General features: G+C 39.6%; 1 protein-coding gene across 1 annotated transcript; it reads left to right on the forward strand.

The window, feature by feature from the left end:
• The first annotated feature begins 1,174 nt into the window (after positions 1-1,174).
• Positions 1,175-23,378, forward strand: KATNA1 (katanin catalytic subunit A1). Its single transcript, XM_060753542.2, has 11 exons — positions 1,175-1,316; positions 11,174-11,347; positions 12,766-12,923; positions 14,473-14,656; positions 15,208-15,329; positions 15,910-16,015; positions 17,697-17,855; positions 19,116-19,242; positions 20,916-21,050; positions 21,470-21,596; positions 23,025-23,378. The coding sequence occupies exons 2-11, from the start codon at positions 11,177-11,179 to the stop codon at positions 23,221-23,223; spliced, it is 1,488 nt and encodes a 495-aa protein (XP_060609525.1). The 5' UTR covers positions 1,175-1,316; positions 11,174-11,176; the 3' UTR covers positions 23,224-23,378.
• The last annotated feature ends 851 nt before the right edge of the window (positions 23,379-24,229 follow it).

The raw sequence follows: 24,229 nt of genomic DNA on the forward strand, positions 1-24,229 counted from the left end.
GTTATCCATACCAGCAACCAATAAAATTTAAAAAGAAACAACTTAAGCAGAAATCAAGTTCTAAACTTAATCAGATTACAATATTTTCAAACTTAGCCTAATTTCTTTCACTCTTTCTTCTTACTGCAAGGTAGAGAGGGCTATGGCAGTGGGAAGGGTTTCACATGAGTTTGCTTGGAAACCTTGATAATGTTCTGTCCATAGTTTGCTGACCAACTAATTTGATGGACGGACATTAATAGATTCCAATAACTATGTGTTACCATGCCTTCTCATGCCAGTGGTGAGCAGAACGCTGGGTGCAGTGCCTAAAGACCTTGTCCTGCACTTAAACACAATCGGCAATGACAAAATTACTATATGCCAGCTGCACAAGGCCATCTTACTGGGATCTGCACGCATTATTTGCCAATACATCACACAGTCCTAGACACTTGGGAAGTGTCCTACGTGTGAATCCAATACAACAGCCAGCAGAGTGATCTTGTCTGCTGTGGACTCAAATAATAATAATAATAATCTTTATTTATACCCTGCCACCATCTCCCCAATAGGGACTCCGGGCAGCTAACATGAGGCCAAGCCCAAAAATACAATACCACACAATAAAATGCAGAATCCCAACTGAGCTCCTTTTCTCTCTGTCCCTTGGGAGACAAAAGCTCTATCATCTGTATTTCCCAAACTCGGGGGTTTTGGATTTCTGCTCCAAGCAGCCCTAACCATTGGCCAAGGAACCTGAGGCTTCTGGAAGTTGAGGCCTAAAACACATAGAGGCCTAGCAGTTGGGCATGACTTGGGCCCTCCTTCCAAGTGTTTTGCACTTCAGCTCCCACCATTCCTGACAGCCTCAGGCCCTTAGGAATGGTGGGAGCTGAAGTCCAAAACACCTGGAAGGAGGGTCCAAGTTGGCCCAGGCCTGGTTTAACCCCTGCTTTGCTAGTAACACCAAATGACTGTTGTCAAAGGATGCTCTGCTATTGTGGCTCCAGAGGAAAAGTAGCGAGAAGAGAGCGCATGCGTAGAACCACCCCATCGTGACGTCAGAGACAGCCGACTGGCATACAGAAAGTAAACACGACAGACTAGGGAGAGCAGTCTGAAGCGGCCGCGGCGGAGGAAGTAGAGACGGGCGACGTAAGTGGGCGGAGCTTAGCGTGGCGAGCTGACGTGGGTACGTGCGCGCTCCCGTTGCCTCGGCGCGGAGTAGGTGGGAGGCGGTGCTGGTGCTGCTGCGATGAGGGGGCCTGTGGCGTCGCTGTGGCCGCCTTTGTTGTCGCCGCTGCCGCCGCTGTGAGGGACTCCGAGGAACACGCGTGAGTGGAGTACCGCCTTCCCTCCTCCCTCTCTCTCTCTCTGCCGCCTGTCTCTTTGGGTTCCCTTCCTCCCTCCCTCTTCAAAAGGCTCCTTTTGAACTCCAGTCGCCTTTTCTTCCTGCTTCACAACTTGCTCTTCGTGCCTCCCTTGGGCGCCTCCACACTGGGGAGTTAATGCAGTTCGAGTCCGTGGCTCAAGGCTACAGAATGGGGGGGGGGGGGGGGGTAGTAAGTTGTACAGGGCCTTGAGTTTACTCTGCCCAAGAGTGCAGCTCCCTCCCCCTCACTGTTCCATAGCTTTGAGCCAGAGAAGTTGTAGTGGAGTCAAACTTCATTAACTCTACAGTGCAAATGCATTTTACATCCCATCATAATAATAATAACAATAACAACAACATCTGCCAACCTAGCAGTTCGAAAGCATGCAAATATGAGTAGATCAATAGAGAAGCATCCCGAGCTCTGAAGATCACCTGGGAAGGAATCCCATTGGAGCATTGCAGCGCACCCAAATACCTGGGAGTCACTCTGGACCGTGCTCTGACCTACAAGAAGCACTGCCTGAACATCAAACAAAAAGTGGGTGCTAGAAACAATGTCATACGAAAGCTGACTGGCACAACCTGGGGATCACAACCAGATACAGTGAAGACATCTGCTCTTGTGCTATGCTATTCTGCTGCTGAGTATGTATGCCCAGTGTGGAACACATCTCACCATACTAAAACAGTGGATGGGGCTCTTAATGGGACATGCCGCATTATCACGGGGTGCCTGCGCCCTACACCACTGGAGAAATTACACTGCTTAGCCGTTATTGCACCACCTGACATCCGCCGGGAAATAGCAGCCAATAGTGAAAGGACCAAGGCAGAGACATCTCCAGCTCATCCCCTGTTTGGGTATCAGCCAGCACGTCAACGACTTAAATCTAGAAATAGTTTTCTAAGATCTACAGAGACACTAGCTGGAACACCTCAGCAAGCAAGAGTCCAAAAGTGGCAGGCTCAAACCCAGAACCTCAACCAATGGCTGATACCAAATGAGAGACTCCCCTCTGGGCACACAGAGGACTGGGCGACTTGGAAGGAAGCACTCTAAGTGGCCAGCTACTGGTCAAAGGACATTTAATCAACTACCAAACTCACAAATTCTGTATTTTGTCTGTTTGTTTGCTTTGTTCTGTTAGATATGTAATATAATTGACTGGTTGCCCTGACATGACAAATAAATAAATAGGTACCGTTCTGGCGGGAAGGTAACGGCGCTCCATGCAGTCGTGCCGGCCACATGGCCTTGGAGGTGTCTACAGCTTAGAAATGGAAATGAGCACCACACCCCAGAGTCGGACACAACTGGACTAAATGTCAGGGGGAAAATTTACCTAATAATAATAACAACAACAAAAACAACGCAAACGATTCGTTGGAATTTATGTCATAAGTACCACCTGCCAGTTGTAAAGAACTGGTGGGATCATAAACCTGCAAAGGTAGTGGAAAATGAACTGTGGGATTTTCGAATCCAGAAAGTTTTGGAACACAATACACCAGACATCACAATTGTGGAAAAGAAAAAAGTCTGGAGTATTGATGTCACCATACCGGGTGAAAACCGCATGGAGGAAAAACAACAGGAAAAACTCAACCGTTATCACAATCTCAAAATGGAACTTCAAAGGCTCTGGCATAAACCCGTACAGGTGGTCCCAGTGGTGATTGGTACACTGGGAGCCATGCCAAAAGATCTCAGTCGGCATTTGGAAATAATAAACATTGACAAAATCACGATCTGTCAACTGCAAAAGACCACCTTACTTGGATCTGCGAGCATCATTTGAAAATACATCACACAGTCCTAGACGCTTGGGAAGTGTTAGACTTGTGATTTTGTGATACGAAATCCAGCATATATATTTCATTTGCTGTGACATACTGTGTTTCTGTGTAAGTAAAATAACAACCTTATTTTTATACCTTGCCTCCATCTCCCCAAAGGGACTCGGGGTGGCTTACAAATGGACAAGCCCAAAGAATATAGATTAATACATAGCAAAATAAAATAAAATCACAACAAAACATCAGGTAAAAACATATCACAATAACAAAGCAAGCATCATTAAAACAATATAATGGCTAAACGGTAATAGGTGCTGAATTCAAAGGGCTCAGAGTTTGTGCAGTGGTTCCTAAATAGAACCAAGGGAAAGTGCAGAATTCACTAAGGCCAGGCTGGGAGGGAATTGTCCTTAGACATTAAAATGTCAGGATTACAGGGCAGAGGGGCAAACTAAAGTTCAGGAGTTTTGGTAAGATCAGGCCAATTCTCTGGTGAACTGCCTAGTCAAAGGCACAGCGGAACATCCAAGTTTTTAGGTCCTTGTGGAAAATGGACAGAGTAGTTGCCAGTCTGATCTTCCTGGGTAGAGAGTTTGAGAGCTGGGGGCCACCACCAAGAAGGCTCTCTCCCTTGTCCCCACCAACCACACTTGAAATAGCGGTGGAAACAAGAGAAGAGCTTCCCAGTTGATCTTAGGGTATGTGCCGGTTTGTAGGTGAAGATGTGATTGCGGAGATAGGTAGGTCCTGAACCGTTTAGGGCTTTGTAGGTGATAACCTGCACCTTAAATTGAGACCGGAAACTTATTGGCAGCCAGTGGAGCTGTTTAAACAGGGGGGTTGACTGCTTCCTTTAACTAGCTCCTGTTAGTAGTTAGCTCCTAACTATGGGAGCTGGGATTATAGAGCATTGGAAGGCTGCAGAAGCTGTGGTGGGCATTAACATGGTTGTGTCACGGCTTTGTACAGTTTGAGTTGGGTTTGTCTCAAGAGAGAGGTAGAAGCTATTGATCTTTGATCTTGAGATGCCAGTAATATGATGGATTTCCTCTTTTGAGGAAGCAGGTTACAATCTTTTAAGGCTTGGCCAAAACCATTTGCCAGGATTATTAGCTGTTCTGATGAAAGTATGAAGTGATGACAAGGGCGTGAAGTAGACATGGGCAAACCTGGGCCCTCAGGAGTTTTGGACTACTGGCTGTTAGGAATTGTGGGAGTTGAAGTCCAAAACTCCTGGAAGGCCCAAGTTTGCCTATGCCTGCTTTAAAGTCCTGTCGTCCCCTATGGCCAGCCCTCATTGATAGCTCAATTTACAGGAGATGAAGTCAAGAGAATTCAACTTCCCCATTGTTTTGGTACATTTTGGAAATAAGCTTCACAGATGGAAGTCAGACTATAACGAGAAAAGTACAGTTTCCTTGGCTCTGCTGTCAGAGAATACCTGTTCAGTTACATCAGGCATGGGCAAACTTCGACCCTCCAGATTTTTTGGACTTAAACTCCCACAATTCCTAACAACCGGTAGGTGCTTTTGAAGTCCAAAGCACCTGGAGGGCCGAAGTTTGCCCATGTCTGATTTACATTGAATATGCAAATCAAAAATTCCAGTTTAAATACAAGATTGGGAAAAGTGGGGAGAAGTATGTGATTGATTTCTGACCTGCAAGTTCAGCAGTCATTGATAAATGCTAGAATTCAAAGAATGTCTTCTAGTTTGTGGGGCTAAAGACAAAGAAAGAAAGGAAAAAAAGAATGAGGGTAGGGGAAAAAAACCACCTAACTGAACATTGCCTTTTCAATGAGGTTTAATGAGATGTTGAATCTTCATAAATGGTGCTACTTTAAAAAAATTTACATAGTTTCCATAGTTTTCTATTTTTAGTGAATGCTGTTAAGATTAAGTGGAAGTTTGCCCCCTGGTGGCGCACTGGTCTGAGCTGCTGAACTTGCTCACTGAAAGGTTGGTGGTTTGAATCCGGGGAGCGGGGTGAGTTCCCATTGTGAGCCAAGCTTCTGCCAGCCCAGCAGTTTGAAAACATATGAATGTGAGTAGATCAATACGTACCACTTCTGCGGGAAGATAATGGCACTCTATGCAGTCATGCTGGCCACATGTCCTTTGAAGCATCTATGGACAATGCTGGTCATTGGCTTAGAAATGGAGATGAGCACCACCCCCCAGAGTCAAACCTGACTAGATCTGATTAATGTCAGGGGAAACCTTTACCTTTACTTAGGCCATTTTTATAACAAGGATATGCTAGAATTTGTTATTATTTATTTATTTGCCATATTTTATACCGCCCTTCTCAGCCCCGAAGGGAACTCAGGGCAGTTCAATTCTCTTGTGCTGCTTTTAAACAGTGACATATATGTGGAGGATAGCTTTTTTACTTAGAAAGTGTTAACTCACTAACCATTAATGTTAGTAGGTTTTTTAACTTTTCAACTCATAGGCAATTGTAATAACATTTTCTATAATGAAATCAATGGAAGGCAGGAACACAGCACTGTTCTGGGGACTCTGGCTGCAGTAGATTACATGCCAAACATTTTGTTTTGTAATTAACTCTGATTAAAAATAAACTCAGGTGTAATTTCTCCACCCTTGCAGGTCACACCACAGTGATTCAGTTTAGAAAGCATTACGCCTGATGACTAGATTCAGGCTATAAACATTCACAACAGAGATGTTTTTAAGATGTCATGTGTCCCTGTCATAGGGGAAAAACCCTAGTTCAATGAATTTTATTTTTAAATACAGAATTAAGAGTCTTAGTGTGGCAGATCTCAAAAATCTGCCACATTATTGTGACAGTATTGGAAAACAGCAATGTATATATCCTAAAGATTTAGAAGGGGGGGGGGGGGAACTGTCAGAAGTAGAAATGGTTAAAGGTAAATAACAAAATATGGAGAGCTAGTGTGTTGTAAATAGTTTAAGCATTGGACTGTGTGTTTGAATGCCAGAATTCAAATTTCTTGATAACCTTGGCAAACCCCCCCCCCTTTTTTTTTTTTTTTTTGCTAAGAGGACCCTGTTATACATTCACTACATAATTTCATCAAGCAATATAGATACAGTTTATCATGCCTGATACAGTTTATCATGCCTAGTTTTGGAACTGAGACGGCATTTGTTGCCTTGCTGGATGGTCTACGAACAGAAATAGATAGGGGAAGTGTGTCTCTGCTGGTTCCCCTGGACCTCTCAATGGCATTCAATACCATCAACCATGGTATTCTTCTGGGACGTCTCTCTGGGATGGGGCTTGAGGACACTATGTTCTGTTGTTTACAGTAAGAGAGGATATCACAACTAGCTAGCAGAAATTAATGCTTAGCTACATCTCCATTTTATACTCTGTCATCCTACTCCAATTATTTGTCATCACAATCAGACTTTGAAATATACCCAATAGGGAAATGAATCCACACATCCTGCAAATATCTTGAAATGTATTTGTCCAGAAGCAAAACAGATATTCTGTCATTGCAAATCTTTGAGGTCACCAGATCTCATGAGGCAAGATGTTACAAAAGGCTGGAGGAAGGGAGGAGGGAGATTTTGTCAGATTTTGAACTCATTTTAGTTCAGGATTTGTGATAACTTAGGTGCCATCAACTTAGGTTTCCCCAAATTCTTGGCCTACTCCTTATCAAAATTGCCTTAGAAAATGTTATGTAGATGACAAACTTCTTCTTTAAACTTTTGTTTAAAGAAAGACATCCAAGATTTCTGTGGATTCTCCGACATTTGGGATAGTTGTTCATTCGTTAAGTCATCTCCGACTCTTCGTGACCTCATGGACCAGTCCACACCAGAGCTCCCTGTCGGCCGTCACCACCCCCAGCTCCTTCAAGGTCAGTCCAGTCACTTCAAGGATGCCATCCATCCATCTTGCCCTTGGTCGGCCCCTCTTCCTTTTTCCTTCCACTTTCCCCAGCATAATTGTCTTCTCTAGGCTTTCCTGTCTCCTCATGATGTGGCCAAAGTACTTCAACTTTGTCTCTAGTATCCTTCCCTCCAATGAGCAGCAGGGCTTTATTTCCTGGAGGATGGACTGGTTGGATCTTCTCACAGTCCAAGGCACTCTCAGAACTTTCCTCCAACACCACAGCTCAAAAGCATCGATCTTCCTTCGCTCAGCCTTCCCTAAGGTCCAGCTCTCACATCCGTATGTTACTACAGGGAATACCATGGCTTTGACTATGCGGATCTTTGTTACCAGTCTGATGTCTCTACTCTTTATTATTTTATCGAGACTGGACATTGCTCTCCTCCCAAGAAGTAAGCGTCTTCTGATTTCCTGGCCACAGTCTGCATCTGCAGTAATCTATGCGCCTAGACATACAAAGTCTGTCACAGCCTCCACGTTTTCTCCCTCTGTTTCCCAGTTGTCAATCATTCTTGTTGCCATAATCTTGGTTTTTTTTATGTTTAGCTGCAACCCAGCTTTTGCGCTTTCTTCTTTCACCTTGATTAGAAGGCTCCTCAGCTCCTCCTCGCTTTCGGCCATCAGAGTGGTGTCATCTGCATATCTGAGGTTGTTAATGTTTCTTCCAGCAATTTTTACCCCAAGTTTGCATTCATCGAGCCCCGCACATCGCATGATGTGTTCTGCATACAAGTTAAAAAGGTTGGGTGAGAGGATGCAGCCTTGCCGTACGCCTTTCCCAATCTTGAACCAGTCTGTTGTTCCGTGGTCAGTTCTGACTGTTGCGACTTGGTCCTTGTACAGATTCCTCAGGAGAGAGACAAGGTGGCTTGGTATGCCCATCCCATTTGGGATAGTAAGAAAGGTTTTTACACATGATACACCTGTTTGCTATTACAAACTGATGACTAAACTGGTTGCAGTTACAAGCTTGGCAGTATCACGAGAACAATTAAGCAAGTAATGACAAGTCTTCAGTTGATCTCTGTTTTTAGATACAGCTTCTAAATGAGTCTTGCATTTGCGTATTTTAAATAAAAGCATAGAAATGGAAAGGGGGGCATCTAATAAAACCTTTAAAATTATCAGGCTTTCAGAAAATAAAGGAAGTAGATAATACTGAATTGAACTTGACTTGGCAAAGGATATACAGTCAGAACACAGAATGACAGAATTCTTTAAATTAGATGGATTGTTTTATAAAAACACACAAAACTGAACAAAACAGTAATTTTGTGTAGTTTAGTTTCTACTGATACGTTTTTCTGGATCCTTGTTTCCATTTTGAAAGTAGCACTTTACAAAAATTATGTCTGTAAGGCATTTTTTTAAAAGCCAGTAAGTGATTAATATTTAATATTTTGTACGTATTGTAAAATGTTGATGTCATTCCTTTTTCCTATTTGACATGTAACATTTCCTGATTATTTTTTTATTTTGGGAAAACTGTCATTCTTTTTATTTTTGGAAATTTCCCCACAGTTTTAGGCCATCGTCTTTGTTAAAAACATACGTACTGTAATGAGCAATTTTGCCTGAAACAAACTGAATTATCAAAATATGCCCACTATAACAAGTTACCATATGAAATTGATTTAAACAGTAACTTTCCAAGTTCTTATTTCCTTTTTGCACTGTATAATAATTTTGTTTAATATTAAACATTTTACACACAACTTTTGGAAGCATGTTAGATAGGCATTATAACTCTTCCCATTCTAACCTAGTGGCTATGTTTTCTTCCATGTCAGACTATATACTCTGATATGTAGCTAATATGTTTTAGATATGCACCATGAGAATCTGTCTTAAGTTTTCTTTCTCTCCCTTTGCTATAAATCCAACTAGTGCACAGAGAAATAGCTTCAGTAGCTAATTTCTATTACTTTCTCTATCTGTATCCATATTTTCATGATCCTGTACGATTGACTCTCTTCTCACTGTCTGTGGTACCTACCTTCATTCTGTTCAGAGTAAAAGATTAGGCTTATGCCTTTTCAGATTTGTTACCTATTCATCTGATCTTTTGTCATCTCAAAATCTTCAGTAATCTGTATTATCACCAGAAACAACTTGCAGTTTCTCAAGTCGATCTTGTCATGAAAAAAAATAAAGCAGGGGAGGGCTATAATGTATTCCATACGCACTATTTGTACCAATATGACTGTAACCTTTATTTGTTTAGGTTCTATGACAAAAATATTTTCTGTAGTGAGCTTTGACATTTGTGGACAACACCATGAACTGATTTCCTACCAGCTCTGAAAACAACACTTTCCAATTTAGAATACAACAGATCATTGTGTTAAAACGTTTCAGTTTTGGCCTTTATTTTAAATGCATATCTAGAACATAGAGTATGTGTGTGACAGAGAGCTTATCAGTTGTGAGCATTCTCTGAGATGTATTTCCTCATGCTTATCTGTAAATAAGCAGAAATGAGAAGAACAAGATGCAAAAGTCACTTTTGAGCTGAACACACTGCAGAAACTCTAATAATTATCTTGCATTTAGTTTAAGGGCAATTCCATGCTAAGTCCCTCTTCCATGGTAATGGGATTATTTTATTTAGGGCATAGAACAGAAGCCTGTAACATTTAAAGCTAACTGAAGAGTGACCTTCTAGTAAAATGCTAAGTGCTATCTATATAATATGTAGTGTTCGCAAAGATTGATACTTCTAGAGCTAACAAAGTTTCAAACACTTAGAAATTTTAGTGAAACTTAAAAATAACTTTAAAAGTTAGATACTGTTTAGCTTATCATTCGATATCTGATTTTTCTTAAGAAATTACAGTCTGAGCAAGCACAATGCGCTTTCTTGTTTAAGTGGCTCATGTTGATAAAATGTATATAATTTATATGAATAGCTCTACATAGTTGACATTCCTCAGGGAAGCAAACTTATTTCTAAATATTTGATTACAACAAAATACCCTCTGTATGTCAGTTTCTTATTAGATACTTATGTTCAAAAGCACCTTGTTGCTGTCTCACATGCTGCGCTTCCAGCAAGTCAAATATTGTATGTTTGGTGGTTCACAATGCATGTATCAGTATAAAGCACAGTGTATGTGAGGTGATCTGTGGCAATCTTTGGTAAAACAGCTTCCAAACTTTAGTTACAAACTTCCCTTGAGTCTGCTGATAGCAATTATTGTAGAACCAAGCAGTGTAATCTTTTCTGCATTTGTAAATATTTTCTCATAAAAAACCATGCTTTATATTAGCAAGACAAAAAGTAACATCAGGAAAAATATGCTTTCAAATCCTCTGCTCAAAGGGTTAGCATATAAAAAAGAGGAGCCAGGTGTCTCACCATTGCCCATTATAGTTTAATTATTGTGTTACTCAGTTTATACTAGCTTATTAATTATGTTATGACAAACATACAGGAAATTTGCAAAATCTAGATTTCTGAACAGTCAAACTATTTAAAGGATATGCCAAAGTAGGGTTTCTTAAACTTTTCCACTCATGACCCATTTTGGCCCAAACAATGAAATAGATATAAAGATCAAACATTTATTCATAACAAAAAAGCATTTGCAAGGCTTGCTAAACAGGCTGATTTTTCTTTTTTGTTAAATACAGTTGAAACATCTTCTGCAGATTCCACTTTAAACACTGTATGACATGTTTGGGTAAATGTCTGAAATGTCTGAGTGATGTTCAGTAAACTTTCCCTGTTACCAAATTTTTCAGGACCCGAACATTGAGTTGGGAGGGTGCATTTGGCGTCAGGACCCACAGTTGAAGAAGCCGTGTTCTAAAGAATACCTAACATACCTAATGTGTAATAAGTACTTCATGCTATTTTATCATTGCATTCGTCTCAGTAGATGTCATTATGTCTTGTTTTGGAAAGATACGGCTCTTGATCATAATATAATTATCCTCTAGTAATAAGATTAGTTTATGTTCTGCATTAAACCCAAATGTAGCATAATGTTCAGTGCAATACCCTTTCCTTTAACCTTTCTGTTGTTGTACTGTCTGTCATATTTTACAAGCTTACTGAATCATGTTGAAGCTTGTCTATCTTAGAATTCTCACATATGTTTATCTTCACTTACTGCAGCTTATGTTGCCCATGAGTCTTGTCATGATGAGTGAGAATTTAAAACTCGCCCGTGAATATGCCTTGCTGGGTAACTATGATTCTGCAATGGTCTACTACCAAGGAGTACTTGATCATATGAACAAATACTTCTCTTCTGTCAAAGATGCATATCTGCAGCAGAAATGGCAACAGGTGAGTGCCTTTAATTCTGCTGATTTTAATTGCTTTCACTTTCTATAGAAGATGTAAACTAAATTTCTTTGATTGACCTTTTGTCTAAATTAAATTTAGCAAAGGAAGTAATCTATGCTCTTCAGTATAAAAGAATGCTTTCAGGTTAACATAACTTTCCAAATACAACATGTTTCAGACTTTCTAGCATAGGCTACAGCCATAAAATCATTTGCTTGTAAATCCCAGGGATTTACGGTGATGAATTCCTCAAGCCGCTGCCTCAGCAACCTTTGCATGTTGCCTATGACTAGAGGCAAAGATCTGAGCTGCCACCAGTCTCTGTATCTAGATATGGGAATTTATCATTTTTGTTTTCATCCCAGCAGGCATCCCTATACACCAGGGTTGGGCAACTGGAGCCAGACTGGGAATGTCCTTGGAAGCTGCACTTTTTTTTTTTTTAGTTTTCCTTGTGTTATTTGTTTAACTGTGTTCAAATTCAAGTTTAAATGATTGGGGGAGGATGATATAGATATAGGAGTAATGGTGCAGTAGACTGCAGAGCCTCTTTCAGAAAAAGACAGAGTTATTCCACATTGTCAACAGCAGCTGGCTGTGTTTTATAGAGCCAGTTATTTCTTGAATGCCTGACTCTGAGAATATGCAGAACCATACAGATCTGTAGGAGGGAGTGGAATGACTAGGGAACTTTTCAGTGCTACAACACAGGCAAATGTTCTAATCTGTCATGCTCCTCTTGCATGATCTGACTTTGAAGACTCACAGAATCAGACATTCATTATGAACTGGCAGGTGGTGAAGGTGCAAAAGACTTCTGGTTGTAATATCTTCACCCTCCTACTTCCTGAGGTTGGTTTGGAATAGAATGGGCCATAGATGTGATATTGCATAGGGTGTGAGGCAGAAGCTTCAAATGTTATTTTCTGCCCTTTGAAAGTCTAGCCATCTTTGACTCCTGAATTTCCTTTCAATGATAGAAGCACACTTTTGCTTCACTGGTTGAGGTTTCAGTGAGTTTTGGACACATTTTGATTACAGCTCCCTATACTTCATCAAATCTGTGCTTTCCATCTTGGACCTGAACTTTACTGCAGATCTCATAGTTTAAAACATCTAGCAAATTTTTGAACTCTAGTGTTTCTTGTATTCACACCCACCTCAAGTTCTCACCACCTAAAGTAATTTTGGAAAATTCAAAAGCTTCCACATTACTGTGGAATTACAATTAGTCCTAATAAAGGGATCTAGTCAATTTCCTACAAACTAGTTTGACGTGAACAGCTCTACATATAGCATTTTCTCAGAAGGTTTCTTCTACTTGTATGTAGCCAGTTAAAGAGATGTACATTTTAATATGTCATGTTTCCAAAAGTTAACTATATATATATATGTTTGCATTTCACTATTTTAATCAGATGAAGCATGACATAAGTATAGAAGCTAAGCGTGTGAAGGATATCATGAAAACAGTCGAAATCTTTAAATCAGATGGCACTCCTTTGAAAGCTGCACAACAAGAATTACCAGCTCATGATGGAGAAGTCTGGTCATTGCCTGTACCTGCTGAACGTAGGTAAGAGACACTGAAAGGTGAAAGTAGATCTGCAATTACTTTAAAATAGGTGAGCAGCTACTGATGGTCTGAGGGGCACCTTTGCACCATATTACACAATAGGCTTCTATGGTTATCCCACCTGGCCTTTCAAGTTTAAAAAAAATGACTACTACATGTCTAAAACAATTGGGGACAGGGGCGAACAATAACTTTAAATGCCTACTTACATCCCTGGGGGTCTCTGGCTAAATAGTTGGCCATTTTAGGTCAATTTTTGTTGAGTGAGTTCATGAGGAAACATGGCAGGCTCCATGAAGTCCACTGGGCACACACTTCCCATCCCTTCATTAAAATAATTTACTGCCTTTAACTACATCTTGAAAGTCAGCCTACCCTGATGTACATTCTGCAACATAGTCCCTGGGCTGGAAACAAGTTCATATGTGGTCTCATTTGTATAGAATTGGGAGCCACCTGCACAAGTACCTAGAATTTTATAGGAACAGTAATTCCCAAGAGATCTCCAGAGCAGTGGTTCTCAACCTGTGGGTCCCCAGAAGTTTTGGCCTTCAGCTTCCAGAAATCCTAACAGCTGGTAAACTGGCTGGGATTTCTGGGAGTTGTAGGCCAAAACCCCTAAGGCACCCACAGGTTGTGAACCATGCTCTAGAGCAGTGTTTCTCAACCTTCCTAATGCCGCGACCCGCGACCCCTTAATACAGTTCCTTGTGTTGTGGTGACCCCCAACCATAACATTATTTTCATTGTTACTTCATAACTGTAATTTTGCTACAGTTATGACTCGTAATATATCTGATATGCAGGATGCATTTTTATTCACTGGACCAAATTTGGCAAAAATACCCCATATGCCCAAATACCCCATATGGGATTGGGGAGGGTTGATTTTGTCATTTGGGAGTTGTAGTTGTTGGGATTTATAGTTAACTTACAATCAAAGAGAATTCTGAACTCCACCAGCAATGGAATTGAACCAAACTTGGCACACAGAACTCCCATGACGAACAGAAAATACTGGGTCTGGTGGGCATTGACCTTGAGCTTGGGAGTTGTAGTTCACCTATCTCCAGAGAGCACTGTGGACTCAATCAATGATGGGTCTGGACCAAACTTGGCACGAACACTCAATATGCCCAAATGTGAGCACTGGTGGAGTTTGGGGATAATAGACTTGACATTTGGGAGTTGTTGTTGCTGAGATTTATAGTTCACCTACAATCAAAAGAGCATTCTGAACCCCACCAACCATAGAATTGGGCCAAACTTCCCACACAAAACTCCCATGACCAACAGAAAATACTGTGTTTTCTGATGATCTTTGGCGACCCCTCTGACACCCTCTCGCGACCCCCACAGGGGTCCCGACCCCCAGGTTGAGAAACACTGCTCTAGAGCCTCATAGGGCCAAATACCCAGATTCTTGTGAATCTATTTATACAATTGATTGTATGTGAGAAGTGTTTGTGTTTTAGCTTGGCTGATAAATACCTTGTGTGCTTATTGTTTTCCTCCCCCCCCCCCCCCCCTTTATTTTCCAAATAATCAGATCTTCACCAGGACCCCGGAAACGTCAGTCCGCTCAGTGCAGTGACTGCAAGCCTCAAAACAACCGAGCGAGTGCAGCCCCTAGAGTCCCTCAGCGCCCCTCCTCCCGAAACACAAATGATAAAGCCAAAGTGGTCCGTGGCCGGGACAAAAAGGATCCTCAAAATAAAGGCAAAGACGAAAAAGTGAGTTTCACAAACATAAACCTAACATTTTAAATACTTACAGGTGCTCAGTTGGATCTCTCACTATTGGGCACTCTTGCATGCACTGAACATCCTCACAGTTTGAAGTATAAGGCTTAGGTTAACATTTCCTTAGAGAAGCCTAGCATAGTTAATCCTGTCTCCTTCAGTGTAAGTAGTTTTGGTATTTACATCTATATGTGTCTGTAAACTCGGGCTGAGGGAAATGCAAGCTAGAAACTGAACATACTGTGCAGCATCAATTTTGTAGCCCCTCCTTTTCCCCCAAAATGGCTTTTTGAAGGAGGGCATAGTATTTTCCTCACTAGCCTTTAGAAATACCATTTTTTTCAACGACAGTGACAGGAAATTGAGTTCTAGGTCACTTCCTGTTTAAAAGAATGGCTTTTTCTGGGCCCAAAGCCCTTCATCAGACAGGACCCAAAATATAAATTCCCCTACACTACCACTTCTGTTATAATTACATAGGCATTAAATAAAGTTTGAAAATGTGATACCTGATTGACAAACAAATTTTGTTTGTAATGCAGAATAAGTCCTCATCTGATATTTCAGAACCTGAACAGAAAAAATTTGATGGTACAGGGTATGATAAAGACTTGGTGGAAGCTTTGGAAAGAGATATAATTTCCCAAAATCCCAATGTTCGATGGTAAGTAAAAGCCATTTTCATCGCTTTAATTTAGGTGGCTTGTATATGAACCCGAAAGGCTTCTCAGAAGAATATCTAGTATTTCACTAAAAAGTAAATTCAATTTGGTAACAAATTGCACATCTTGCAGAAAGAAGTGATCTTATGGCATAGTCCAAAGCTTGTGGGATCTATTGTAGTAAATTGTGTTTAATTGAATAATTTTGCTTATTAGACCTGGCAATCCCTTCAACATTCAGCTGAGTTGACCAAAAGGCGTATATATGCAGAAAATAAGCTACCCCATAAACTGTCTGCTACCAGAATCAATAATACTATAATTATTAATCGCTTCTTAATCTGTTCATTGAAATTTGGCAATTTCTTTGTTCTGATTATAAAGAAAATGCAGAACAAAATCCAAGTATATTTTAGCAGATTTGTTTTCCAAAAGTGAAGGTAGTTCCAGGACAAAATCATTTGATATTCTGCTGTAGAACTTGTAGGGAGAAATTATCTATTACTGCCTAAACCACAATGTCCGTGAGGCACTTGAATTGCAAAGTAAATGACTAATTTCTTTTATATTCTTTTCCATCAGGGATGACATAGCAGATTTAGTGGATGCTAAAAAGCTACTCAAAGAAGCAGTAGTTTTACCTATGTGGATGCCAGAATTCTTTAAGGGCATTAGAAGGCCTTGGAAGGTAATTTTCACTTTTTTTGATGTATTAGTTTTATTTCCATTTATCTAATTTGGTAAACTCCTGTATTAACTGATGAATTAGAGACTTATTGCCAAATGACCAATTGAAGTACAGACACAAATGCACAAATAATGTACACACATGGTAACAAATGACCATGGTTGTGTCTAATATGAATCTTCATAATTCAATACACTGTGTGTTGTAAGGGATGTACAGGCAGGCTACATGGGCAAGAAGTGTTCATAGGGAGACCTCTGTTGCTGGACATGAGAGATTGGGGGCAATGGTTCTACAGGAAATTGAGTTGTAAGAAATTCAGACTGGAATCTGGGGTTTGGAGATGTATGACAGTGTTCCAGAAAAAGATGACATGATTGTAGATTATTGTATGTAAAAAAATATATGAAACATCCCCTAAAAATAAGCCCTAATGCTCCTTATGGAGCAAAAGTAATATAAGACCCAGTCTTTATTTTGGAAAAATACAGTGTTTAAGATACAACAATGGAGCAAGTAAAATATTTAATTTATTCAATATTGTTATTTAATCAAGAGCAATTACACTTGTCCTTCCATATTTGCAGGATTTGATTATTTACAGATAAATAAAATAATACTCTCTGCAAATCCCTAGACTCTCCACTGTAACTCTTAAGGTCAGCTTCTTCAAATCCTGCCAGCCTAGAGATTTCTAGAGATTTATTTATTTATTTACTACATTTTTATACCGCTCTTCTCAGCCCTCAGGGCGACTCAGAGCAGTTCACAACCACAATACAATACATAAAATATGATAAAAACATTTAAGAAGCATTTAAAAGGATAAACACTTATAACAGTCAATAAGCATCAACATCTCATATTGTCTCATAGTTAAAATCAAGATCCAGTCTCATCATCCAATTGTTCCATATTTCTATATTAGTTACACTGCCTATTCAAATGCTTGCTCAAACAACCAGGTCTTCAATTTCCTCCGAAATGCTAGCAGGGAGAGGGCCGATCTAATTTCTGTAGGGAGGGCGTTCCACAGCTGAGGGGCCACCACTGAGAAGGCCCTGTCTCTCGTCCCCGCCAACTGTACTTGTGATGCAGGCAGGACTGAGAGCAGGGCCTCCCCAGACAATCTTAATATCCTAGCTGGTTCATAGGAGGAAATCCATTCGGACAGGTAAGTTGGGCCAGAACCGTTTAGGGCTTTATAGGTTAAAGCCAGTACTTTGAATTATGCCCGGTAGCAAATTGGTCTCTCTAGTCAGCTCCCAGTGGAGGTTGACCATAGAGTCATGCTAGAAGACTTAAAAATTATAGCAGTGTCTTTTCCTTTTTAAAATTTTTTGCAGGGGTCCTGCACCCCTAATCTCAGCAAACATGAAAGGCTGGCTGAACATAAAAAGTATATTTCTAGAAGACATGCACAACTGATTTTTTCTCTCAATCTCTAGATCCTTCCTTGTGGATAAAAATTTATTCCAAGGGCTTCATAGCCCTCTAGAGCAAAATTCCAAGATATAAGAAGACTTTTGAGGAGAGAGATGCAATTTCACTGTTGAAGCTAAAACTGTGCTACTAAAATGTTTCTGATGAAAAAAACCCTCTGTTTTGTAATTTGGTTTAGACATTTTAAGCAGACCCTTTTCTCAGTGCATTTGTGTTTTTTTTTTATCCTTTCGAATAGGGTGTTTTGATGGTTGGGCCTCCTGGCACTGGAAAAACTCTCCTCGCAAAAGCTGTAGCTACTGAATGCAAGACAACTTTTTTCAACGTATCTTCATCAACCCTCACTTCGAAATACAGAGGAGAATCTGAAAAACTTGTCCGTCTCTTATTTGAAATGGTGATTTAGTTACTCTTTTGGAATTTTTCAGAGAAATAATAGGTTGTGTAACTCCAGGATAGCTTAGCTGAAACATTTTTTAGAACTTTCAATTTGTTGCTTTTTTACTCTATGGAAAACCATGCTTCCTTTTCCCCCTCATTTATCTTAATTGCATCAGGTCCAATGACCAACATTTCCTTTTGTTTGTAGTCATATCTGAAGAGGATATGACATGCAATAACATGTAGCATGTGAAGCCCCACCAAAATTTTCTATATAGGTATTTTATATACTTGTGATCTGCTTTAGCTTTTGAATACTGATCCTGGTTTTCAGTGAAGTTGAATCTAATATAGACATCCATGCACACACACACACACACACCTTGACTTCAGTAGAAGTTTAAGGGTTATATGATGCATTAAAATCATCATACTCCCCACTCTAACTTTAGCAGCAGAATATTAATCCCAATCTCATATTTTTATTTATTTTTTGTCGTGTCAGGAGTGACCTGAGAAACTGCAAGTAGCTTCTGGTGTGAGAGCATTGGCCGTCTGCAAGGACGTTGCCCAGGGAACGCCCGAATGATTTGATGTCTTTATCATCCTTGTGGGAGGCTTCTCTCATGTCCCCGCACAAGGAGCTGGAGCTGATAGAGGGAGCTCATCCGCCTCTCACCGGATCTCATACTGAACTGTCCTGTTATAAACAGTTTTAACTGCTATATTATTAGAGTTGAATGTAAATTGGTCTCTGAATTTATATTCAACTCTAATAATATAGAAAACAAAACTATTTGGTGACTTCTGAACTTTGATCATATGTCTTCCCTTCCAATGCCTGTTGCTCAGAGTTAGTTTAAAAATGTATGCTATTTAATTCAGTACAGATAAAATGTATGTATTGCATAAGTCAAAGTCATAAGAGCCCCCGGTGGCGCAGTGGATTAAACCCCTGTGCCGGCAGGACTGAAGAACAACAGGTCGCAGGTTCGAATCCGGGGAGAGGTGGATGAGCTCCCTCTATCAGCTCCAGCTCCTCATGTGGGGACATGAGAGAAGCCTTCCACAAGGATGATAAAACATCAAATCATCCGGGCATCACCTGGGCAACGTCCTTGCAGACAGCCAATTCTCTCACACCAGAAGCGACTTGCAGTTTCTCAGGTTCCTCCTGACACGACAAAAAAAAAAAAGTCAAAAGCCATTGTGTTATTTAGTATACTATAATGAGCATGAATTGAAATAGTTTAATGTTCTTTTCTTATGTTACCAGGCTCGATTCTATGCACCAACAACAATATTTATAGACGAGATAGACTCAATTTGCAGCCGTCGGGGAACTTCTGAGGAGCATGAAGCTAGTCGAAGAGTGAAGGCAGAATTACTTGTTCAAATGGATGGTAAACAAGCTTAGTTACACTGCATTCAGAATACTGTTTCATTGGCAACAGGCTTGTTGTTTTTTTGCCTTTTTACTTCCCCCCACTTACCTAAACATGTCAAAATGCAATTATGGAAGCTGGAATTATACAGCGTGTTTCACAATCATGGAAACAGTTTATTTTATGATGGCAACATGTTACAATTACACAAAAGGTTTAATGAGATACCAAGATTTCCTAACCATTTTGAGCTAGAAACAAATAAAAAAACAGTAACTCCACAAATGGAGAGTATATCATTAAGCCTTATGATGTAGGGTTGCCATCTTGCAAATGACTGAGGCTAGGGGGCTGTTTGTGTTTTGAGAGAAACATCTAAAGGCAATCATTTGAAACTCTATGCCCAATCCTTTCAAAGGATGACATTTTTATTCATAGGCGGCTGATAGTTGCAGAGATAGCAATTTCTAATTAGGTCCATCTTTTTAAACACTGTAGATCTAGATATGCAACAATATTACAGACTGTGTGTCAGGATTTAAATGTATTCCCAAAAATATCCACATGGTGACTCAAAGTATTTCTGAGGTGCTGGAGCACAGACAGTTTTCAGTGATGCCTCCATCCCTCTCCTGGCAGCAAGGAATTTTGCCAGAAGCCTATTACATTATATGTTAGTGCTAGGATAAAAGGGGCTGGAGGCATCAGCATACGTCCTTGTCTGTTCTCCAGAATTCCTAAAATCCTTCTGTTTGGTGGGGCTGCACCTGCCAAAAAGGCAGCAACCTTGAATGTGAATTCCCTTAGGACTTGATGCTTCCGATTCACCCAGGGAGCACATGCAGGAAGGTGGGATAGAAATTTCATAAATAATATGTGTTCACCTTCTGACAGGGCTGAATAGTTCCATCCCTACTTTTTAAAGAATAAGCTGTATATCTAATACAAATAAATACATAACACTTTATATATATTCTGCCCAAGGGGATTCAGGGTGAATCACAGTACACATACATGACAAACATTTAATGCCATTTTGGATAGACAGGACAGAGACAGACAGAATAGAAAGGAGGTATATTTGTTCGACGTCCAGCTTCCTTGGCGCCTTTGGAGGTTGTTCTCGAATCCAGCCACAGCGAGGTACTGTCACTCCTTCCTCTATGACAAAGAGGCATCAAGACTTACTCCTTCCTTTTTGGTCAACAGGCAGTGTCTGCTCTTTTTATTTATGGTGTTGTAAAATACCTCCCCTGCTTGTTTTAGCGATACCTAATTTTTCTACTTACAGCTCAAGCTGTTTCCAGAATGCTTAGGTAAACAGTAAGCTGGACTGACAGTCGGGAGCTCATGCTGACCCAGCACTTCGAACTGGCAATCTTTTGGTTGGTAGAGCTTTTCATTGCTGGTGATTTACCAGCTGTGCTAAAGCCTGGACCATTATCTTATTATCTAAGTATCACTAGTTTCAGTGGAACTAATTTCCAGGTGTTTAGTACAAAGCCCTAAATGTAGGTGAGCAGCCCCTTTAAGTAGTGCCCTTTATTCAGATAGTTCAGCACAAGTATGTTGCCATGAGTATGAATAATTAAAATCCACATTGATAATTATTACGTGGAAATATTTTCAGGCATATGATCCTGTGTAACCTTCTGTCTCTCCTTCAATTTCCTCTTTATTTTTTGCTTTAGGTGTTGGAGGCACTTCGGAAAATGATGATCCTTCAAAAATGGTTATGGTATTGGCTGCTACCAATTTTCCGTGGGATATCGATGAAGCTTTACGACGTCGATTGGAGAAGAGAATTTACATTCCTTTACCATCAGGTATTGAGCTATATTTCAATAAAACTCCTATTTTTTCTCTCCTGAATGTTGAACGCCAAACTTGTCTTAGCTGTTGACATTCATAAGAAATTGAACAAGGAGAAAGAAAGACTTCAAAGAGGAATCTGGGCAAAATATGTTTCTAGGCAAATGAATTGTTGGTCCCATTGTGCTTATAAGGACAGCTTTAAAGTACACTTGAATTATTGCACTTACAGAGATTTTAGGATGACAAGAAGTACAGTTAAGCCTATTTTTAAGAGTCTGTCTTTAAGCCTCTATGTTTTACTTAAAATGAATATCGGTTATAACCCAAAACAGTTTCCACTTTACGGAATTCTACCTAATATGTAATGCAAAAACTTAACTCTTTTCCCCCCATGTATTACATTTTTATAGTTTTTGTGTCCTCTTTTCAGCCAAAGGTAGAGAGGAGCTTTTGAGAATAAACCTGCGAGAATTAGAGCTTGCCGGCGACGTTGATCTTCCCACTATAGCACAGAACATGGATGGTTATTCTGGGGCCGACATTACCAACGTGTGCAGGTATGCTGAGACTGCAGTACTTCTTATGCCATTTTCACCAAGCCCCAGTTCTAAGCATCCATACATATGGTAATGAAATTCAGTTGGGATGCTTGTCACAGTCCAGACATTACTTGTGACATAAAGGGGACTCTACAGATTTCAAACTGCAACTGTCATCATCCTTCATCATAGGTTAAGCTAGTAAGAACTGATGGGATATCCAGGTCAACAACCACAAGTTGCCCAAGTTTTGAAGTTGATCAGATTTCACAATTTTCTCAAAATGATTATTTTAAAAAGAGCCTAGGTCAAGACATTAGAGATGATCTCATGAATGCTTTTTTGCAAGTGAAGTAGGATACTTTCTCTTTTCCTAAGTGTGAAGATAGAGAAGACCAATGAATTTAATATTGGGGAGGGGAATTGCCGTATATACTCGAGTATAAGCCGATCCAAATATAAGCCGAGGTACCTAATTTTACCACAAAAACTGGGGAAACATATTGACTCTAGTATAAGCTGAGGGTGGGAAATTCAGCAGCTACTGGTAAATTTCAAAAGTAAAAATAGATACCAATAAAATTACATTAATTGAAGCATCAGTAGGTTAAATGTTTTGAACATTTACATAAAACTGTAATTTAAGATAAGACTGTCCAACTCTGATTAAATCATTATTCCAACCTCCTTCAATGTAAATGTGCTTACGTATGCTTCCAATAATAATGAAGAGAGTAAAATAATGGAAATGTAATAATAATAATACAGTAAAATAATGGAAATATAATAATAATACAGTAAAATAATGGAAATGAAAAACAACAACAATAATAATAATAATAATAATACCGTAAAATAATGGAAATGTAATAATAGTAATACCGTAAAATAATGGAAATGTAATAATAATAATACAGTAAAATAATGGAAATATAATAATCATAATAATAGAGTAAAATGATAAATAACTTTGACTCGATTATAAGTTGAGGGAGTTGGCTTTTTTAGTCTTTAAAAAGGGCTGAAAACCCCGGCTTATACACAAGTATATACGGTAAGTCTGAATATAAATGCAAGAGAACAAGTTCATTTGAAAACCGTTCAGAATAATTATGTATTTGCTTTCTATTCAAACCTACATTCAAATATATATTAAGGTTATGATAAACAATAATATACTTAAGGTAAAAGTCAGTCTTCCTCACTAGTGAATTAAAATGTGATGTAAATCATTAAAGAGGAATCTTTTAGCAAAGGGATTCTGATCATATCCATCCTGCACTATTACAAGTGTTCCAGCTGGATATTCTGAAAAAAAATATTTCATCCAAGTAGAATTACATATTGAATGTGAGTTTTTTTAAAAACTGCTAATAAGTCATTATTTTAGTGTCAGTTAAGTGCCGAATATTCTCATTAAAGCACATAAAACTTTCACACCAACAGGGATGCTTCGCTAATGGCTATGAGAAGGCGGATCGAAGGCTTGACACCAGAAGAAATCAGAAACCTTTCCAAAGATGAAATGCATATGCCAACCACAATGGAAGATTTTGAAATGGCTTTAAAGAAAGTTTCAAAATCAGTCTCTGCTTTGGACATCGAAAAATATGAGAAATGGATATTTGAATTTGGATCATGCTAAGCCCTCCTTCTTACTTTGAGAAATCTGCCTCAAGTCTTCAAACAATTCCAGAAGTAATGAAAAAGTAGTGCTCCTGGGCATGGAGTAATATTTTTTAACTTTTATAATTACACAGAAGAGCAATACACTTAATAAAGTTAGTTTTTTAAGTTGCAGCTCACTTTTTTCCTCTTGGACCAATTGTCCTTCTGCACAGCTGAAATTTGAAAAGTTGAACCTTTTTTTTTATAAAGTATTTTGTTTACAAGACACTGACAAGATAAATCATATAGGTTTTTGCAGCCTTCATTTCTTTAGCTCGCCATCTTTATTTCTGTTTATCTGTATGGTCAAATTTCAGGATGTGCCAAAGCATCCTGAAATCTGTAAAGTATAATTTTTCTCACTGATTATACTTTCAAGAGATGATTTATGCAGTTCTTACAGCACAGTCGAATGTGCGAGTAGCTCATAATTCCAGATAAGTTGATGATAAAGCAGTTTACATAATAAAGGGGAGTTCTGGCACTCTTTCTTATAACCTTACAGGTCAGATAACTGAAGCATAGAGAGATTAAACTTCACTTCTTCCTGTGATTAAAAAAAGGCCACTCCTAGGCCCAGAATGGCCCGGGTATGGACTGAAAACATATACACAATTCTTCAGGTTTCCTGGGACAGATGCTACCTGGTAGCTTTCCTCAGTTGCCAGCCCTGCAGTAAAGAATGCTTTGCTTTTATGAGAAGCAAATTCTGTGTGAGATATGTTTGAAACTATCATATATAGCCATGTATAAAGCAAAAAAAGTGCCCCCCCCCCCAAAACACGGATTGGTGTGAGTAGCTTTCTCTGTCAAGGTGGTGCTTCTGGCCTTTTTGGAATGGCTGAGTGGAAAAACTGATGCCTCCCCATTGATTCTTTTAGGTTTTCTCGATACAGACTAAGAGGTTTATACAACTTATGTTCTGGGCTGATCTGGGGATGACTTGATTGTTAATAAGCAAGATTATTACTCTCTCCACATCC

Source organism: Anolis sagrei, chromosome 1 (assembly GCF_037176765.1).
Source record: "Anolis sagrei isolate rAnoSag1 chromosome 1, rAnoSag1.mat, whole genome shotgun sequence".
NCBI classification, from domain to species: Eukaryota; Metazoa; Chordata; class Lepidosauria; order Squamata; family Dactyloidae; genus Anolis; species Anolis sagrei.

Coding starts and splice junctions, on each gene's coding strand:
- KATNA1 (XM_060753542.2), top strand. CDS start 11,177: ATGTTGCCCATGAGTCTTGTCATGATGAGTGAGAATTTAAAACTCGCC. Junction 12,924..14,472: donor CCTGTACCTGCTGAACGTAG/GTAAGAGACACT, acceptor CCAAATAATCAG/ATCTTCACCAGGACCCCGGA. Junction 14,657..15,207: donor ATAAAGGCAAAGACGAAAAA/GTGAGTTTCACA, acceptor TTTGTAATGCAG/AATAAGTCCTCATCTGATAT.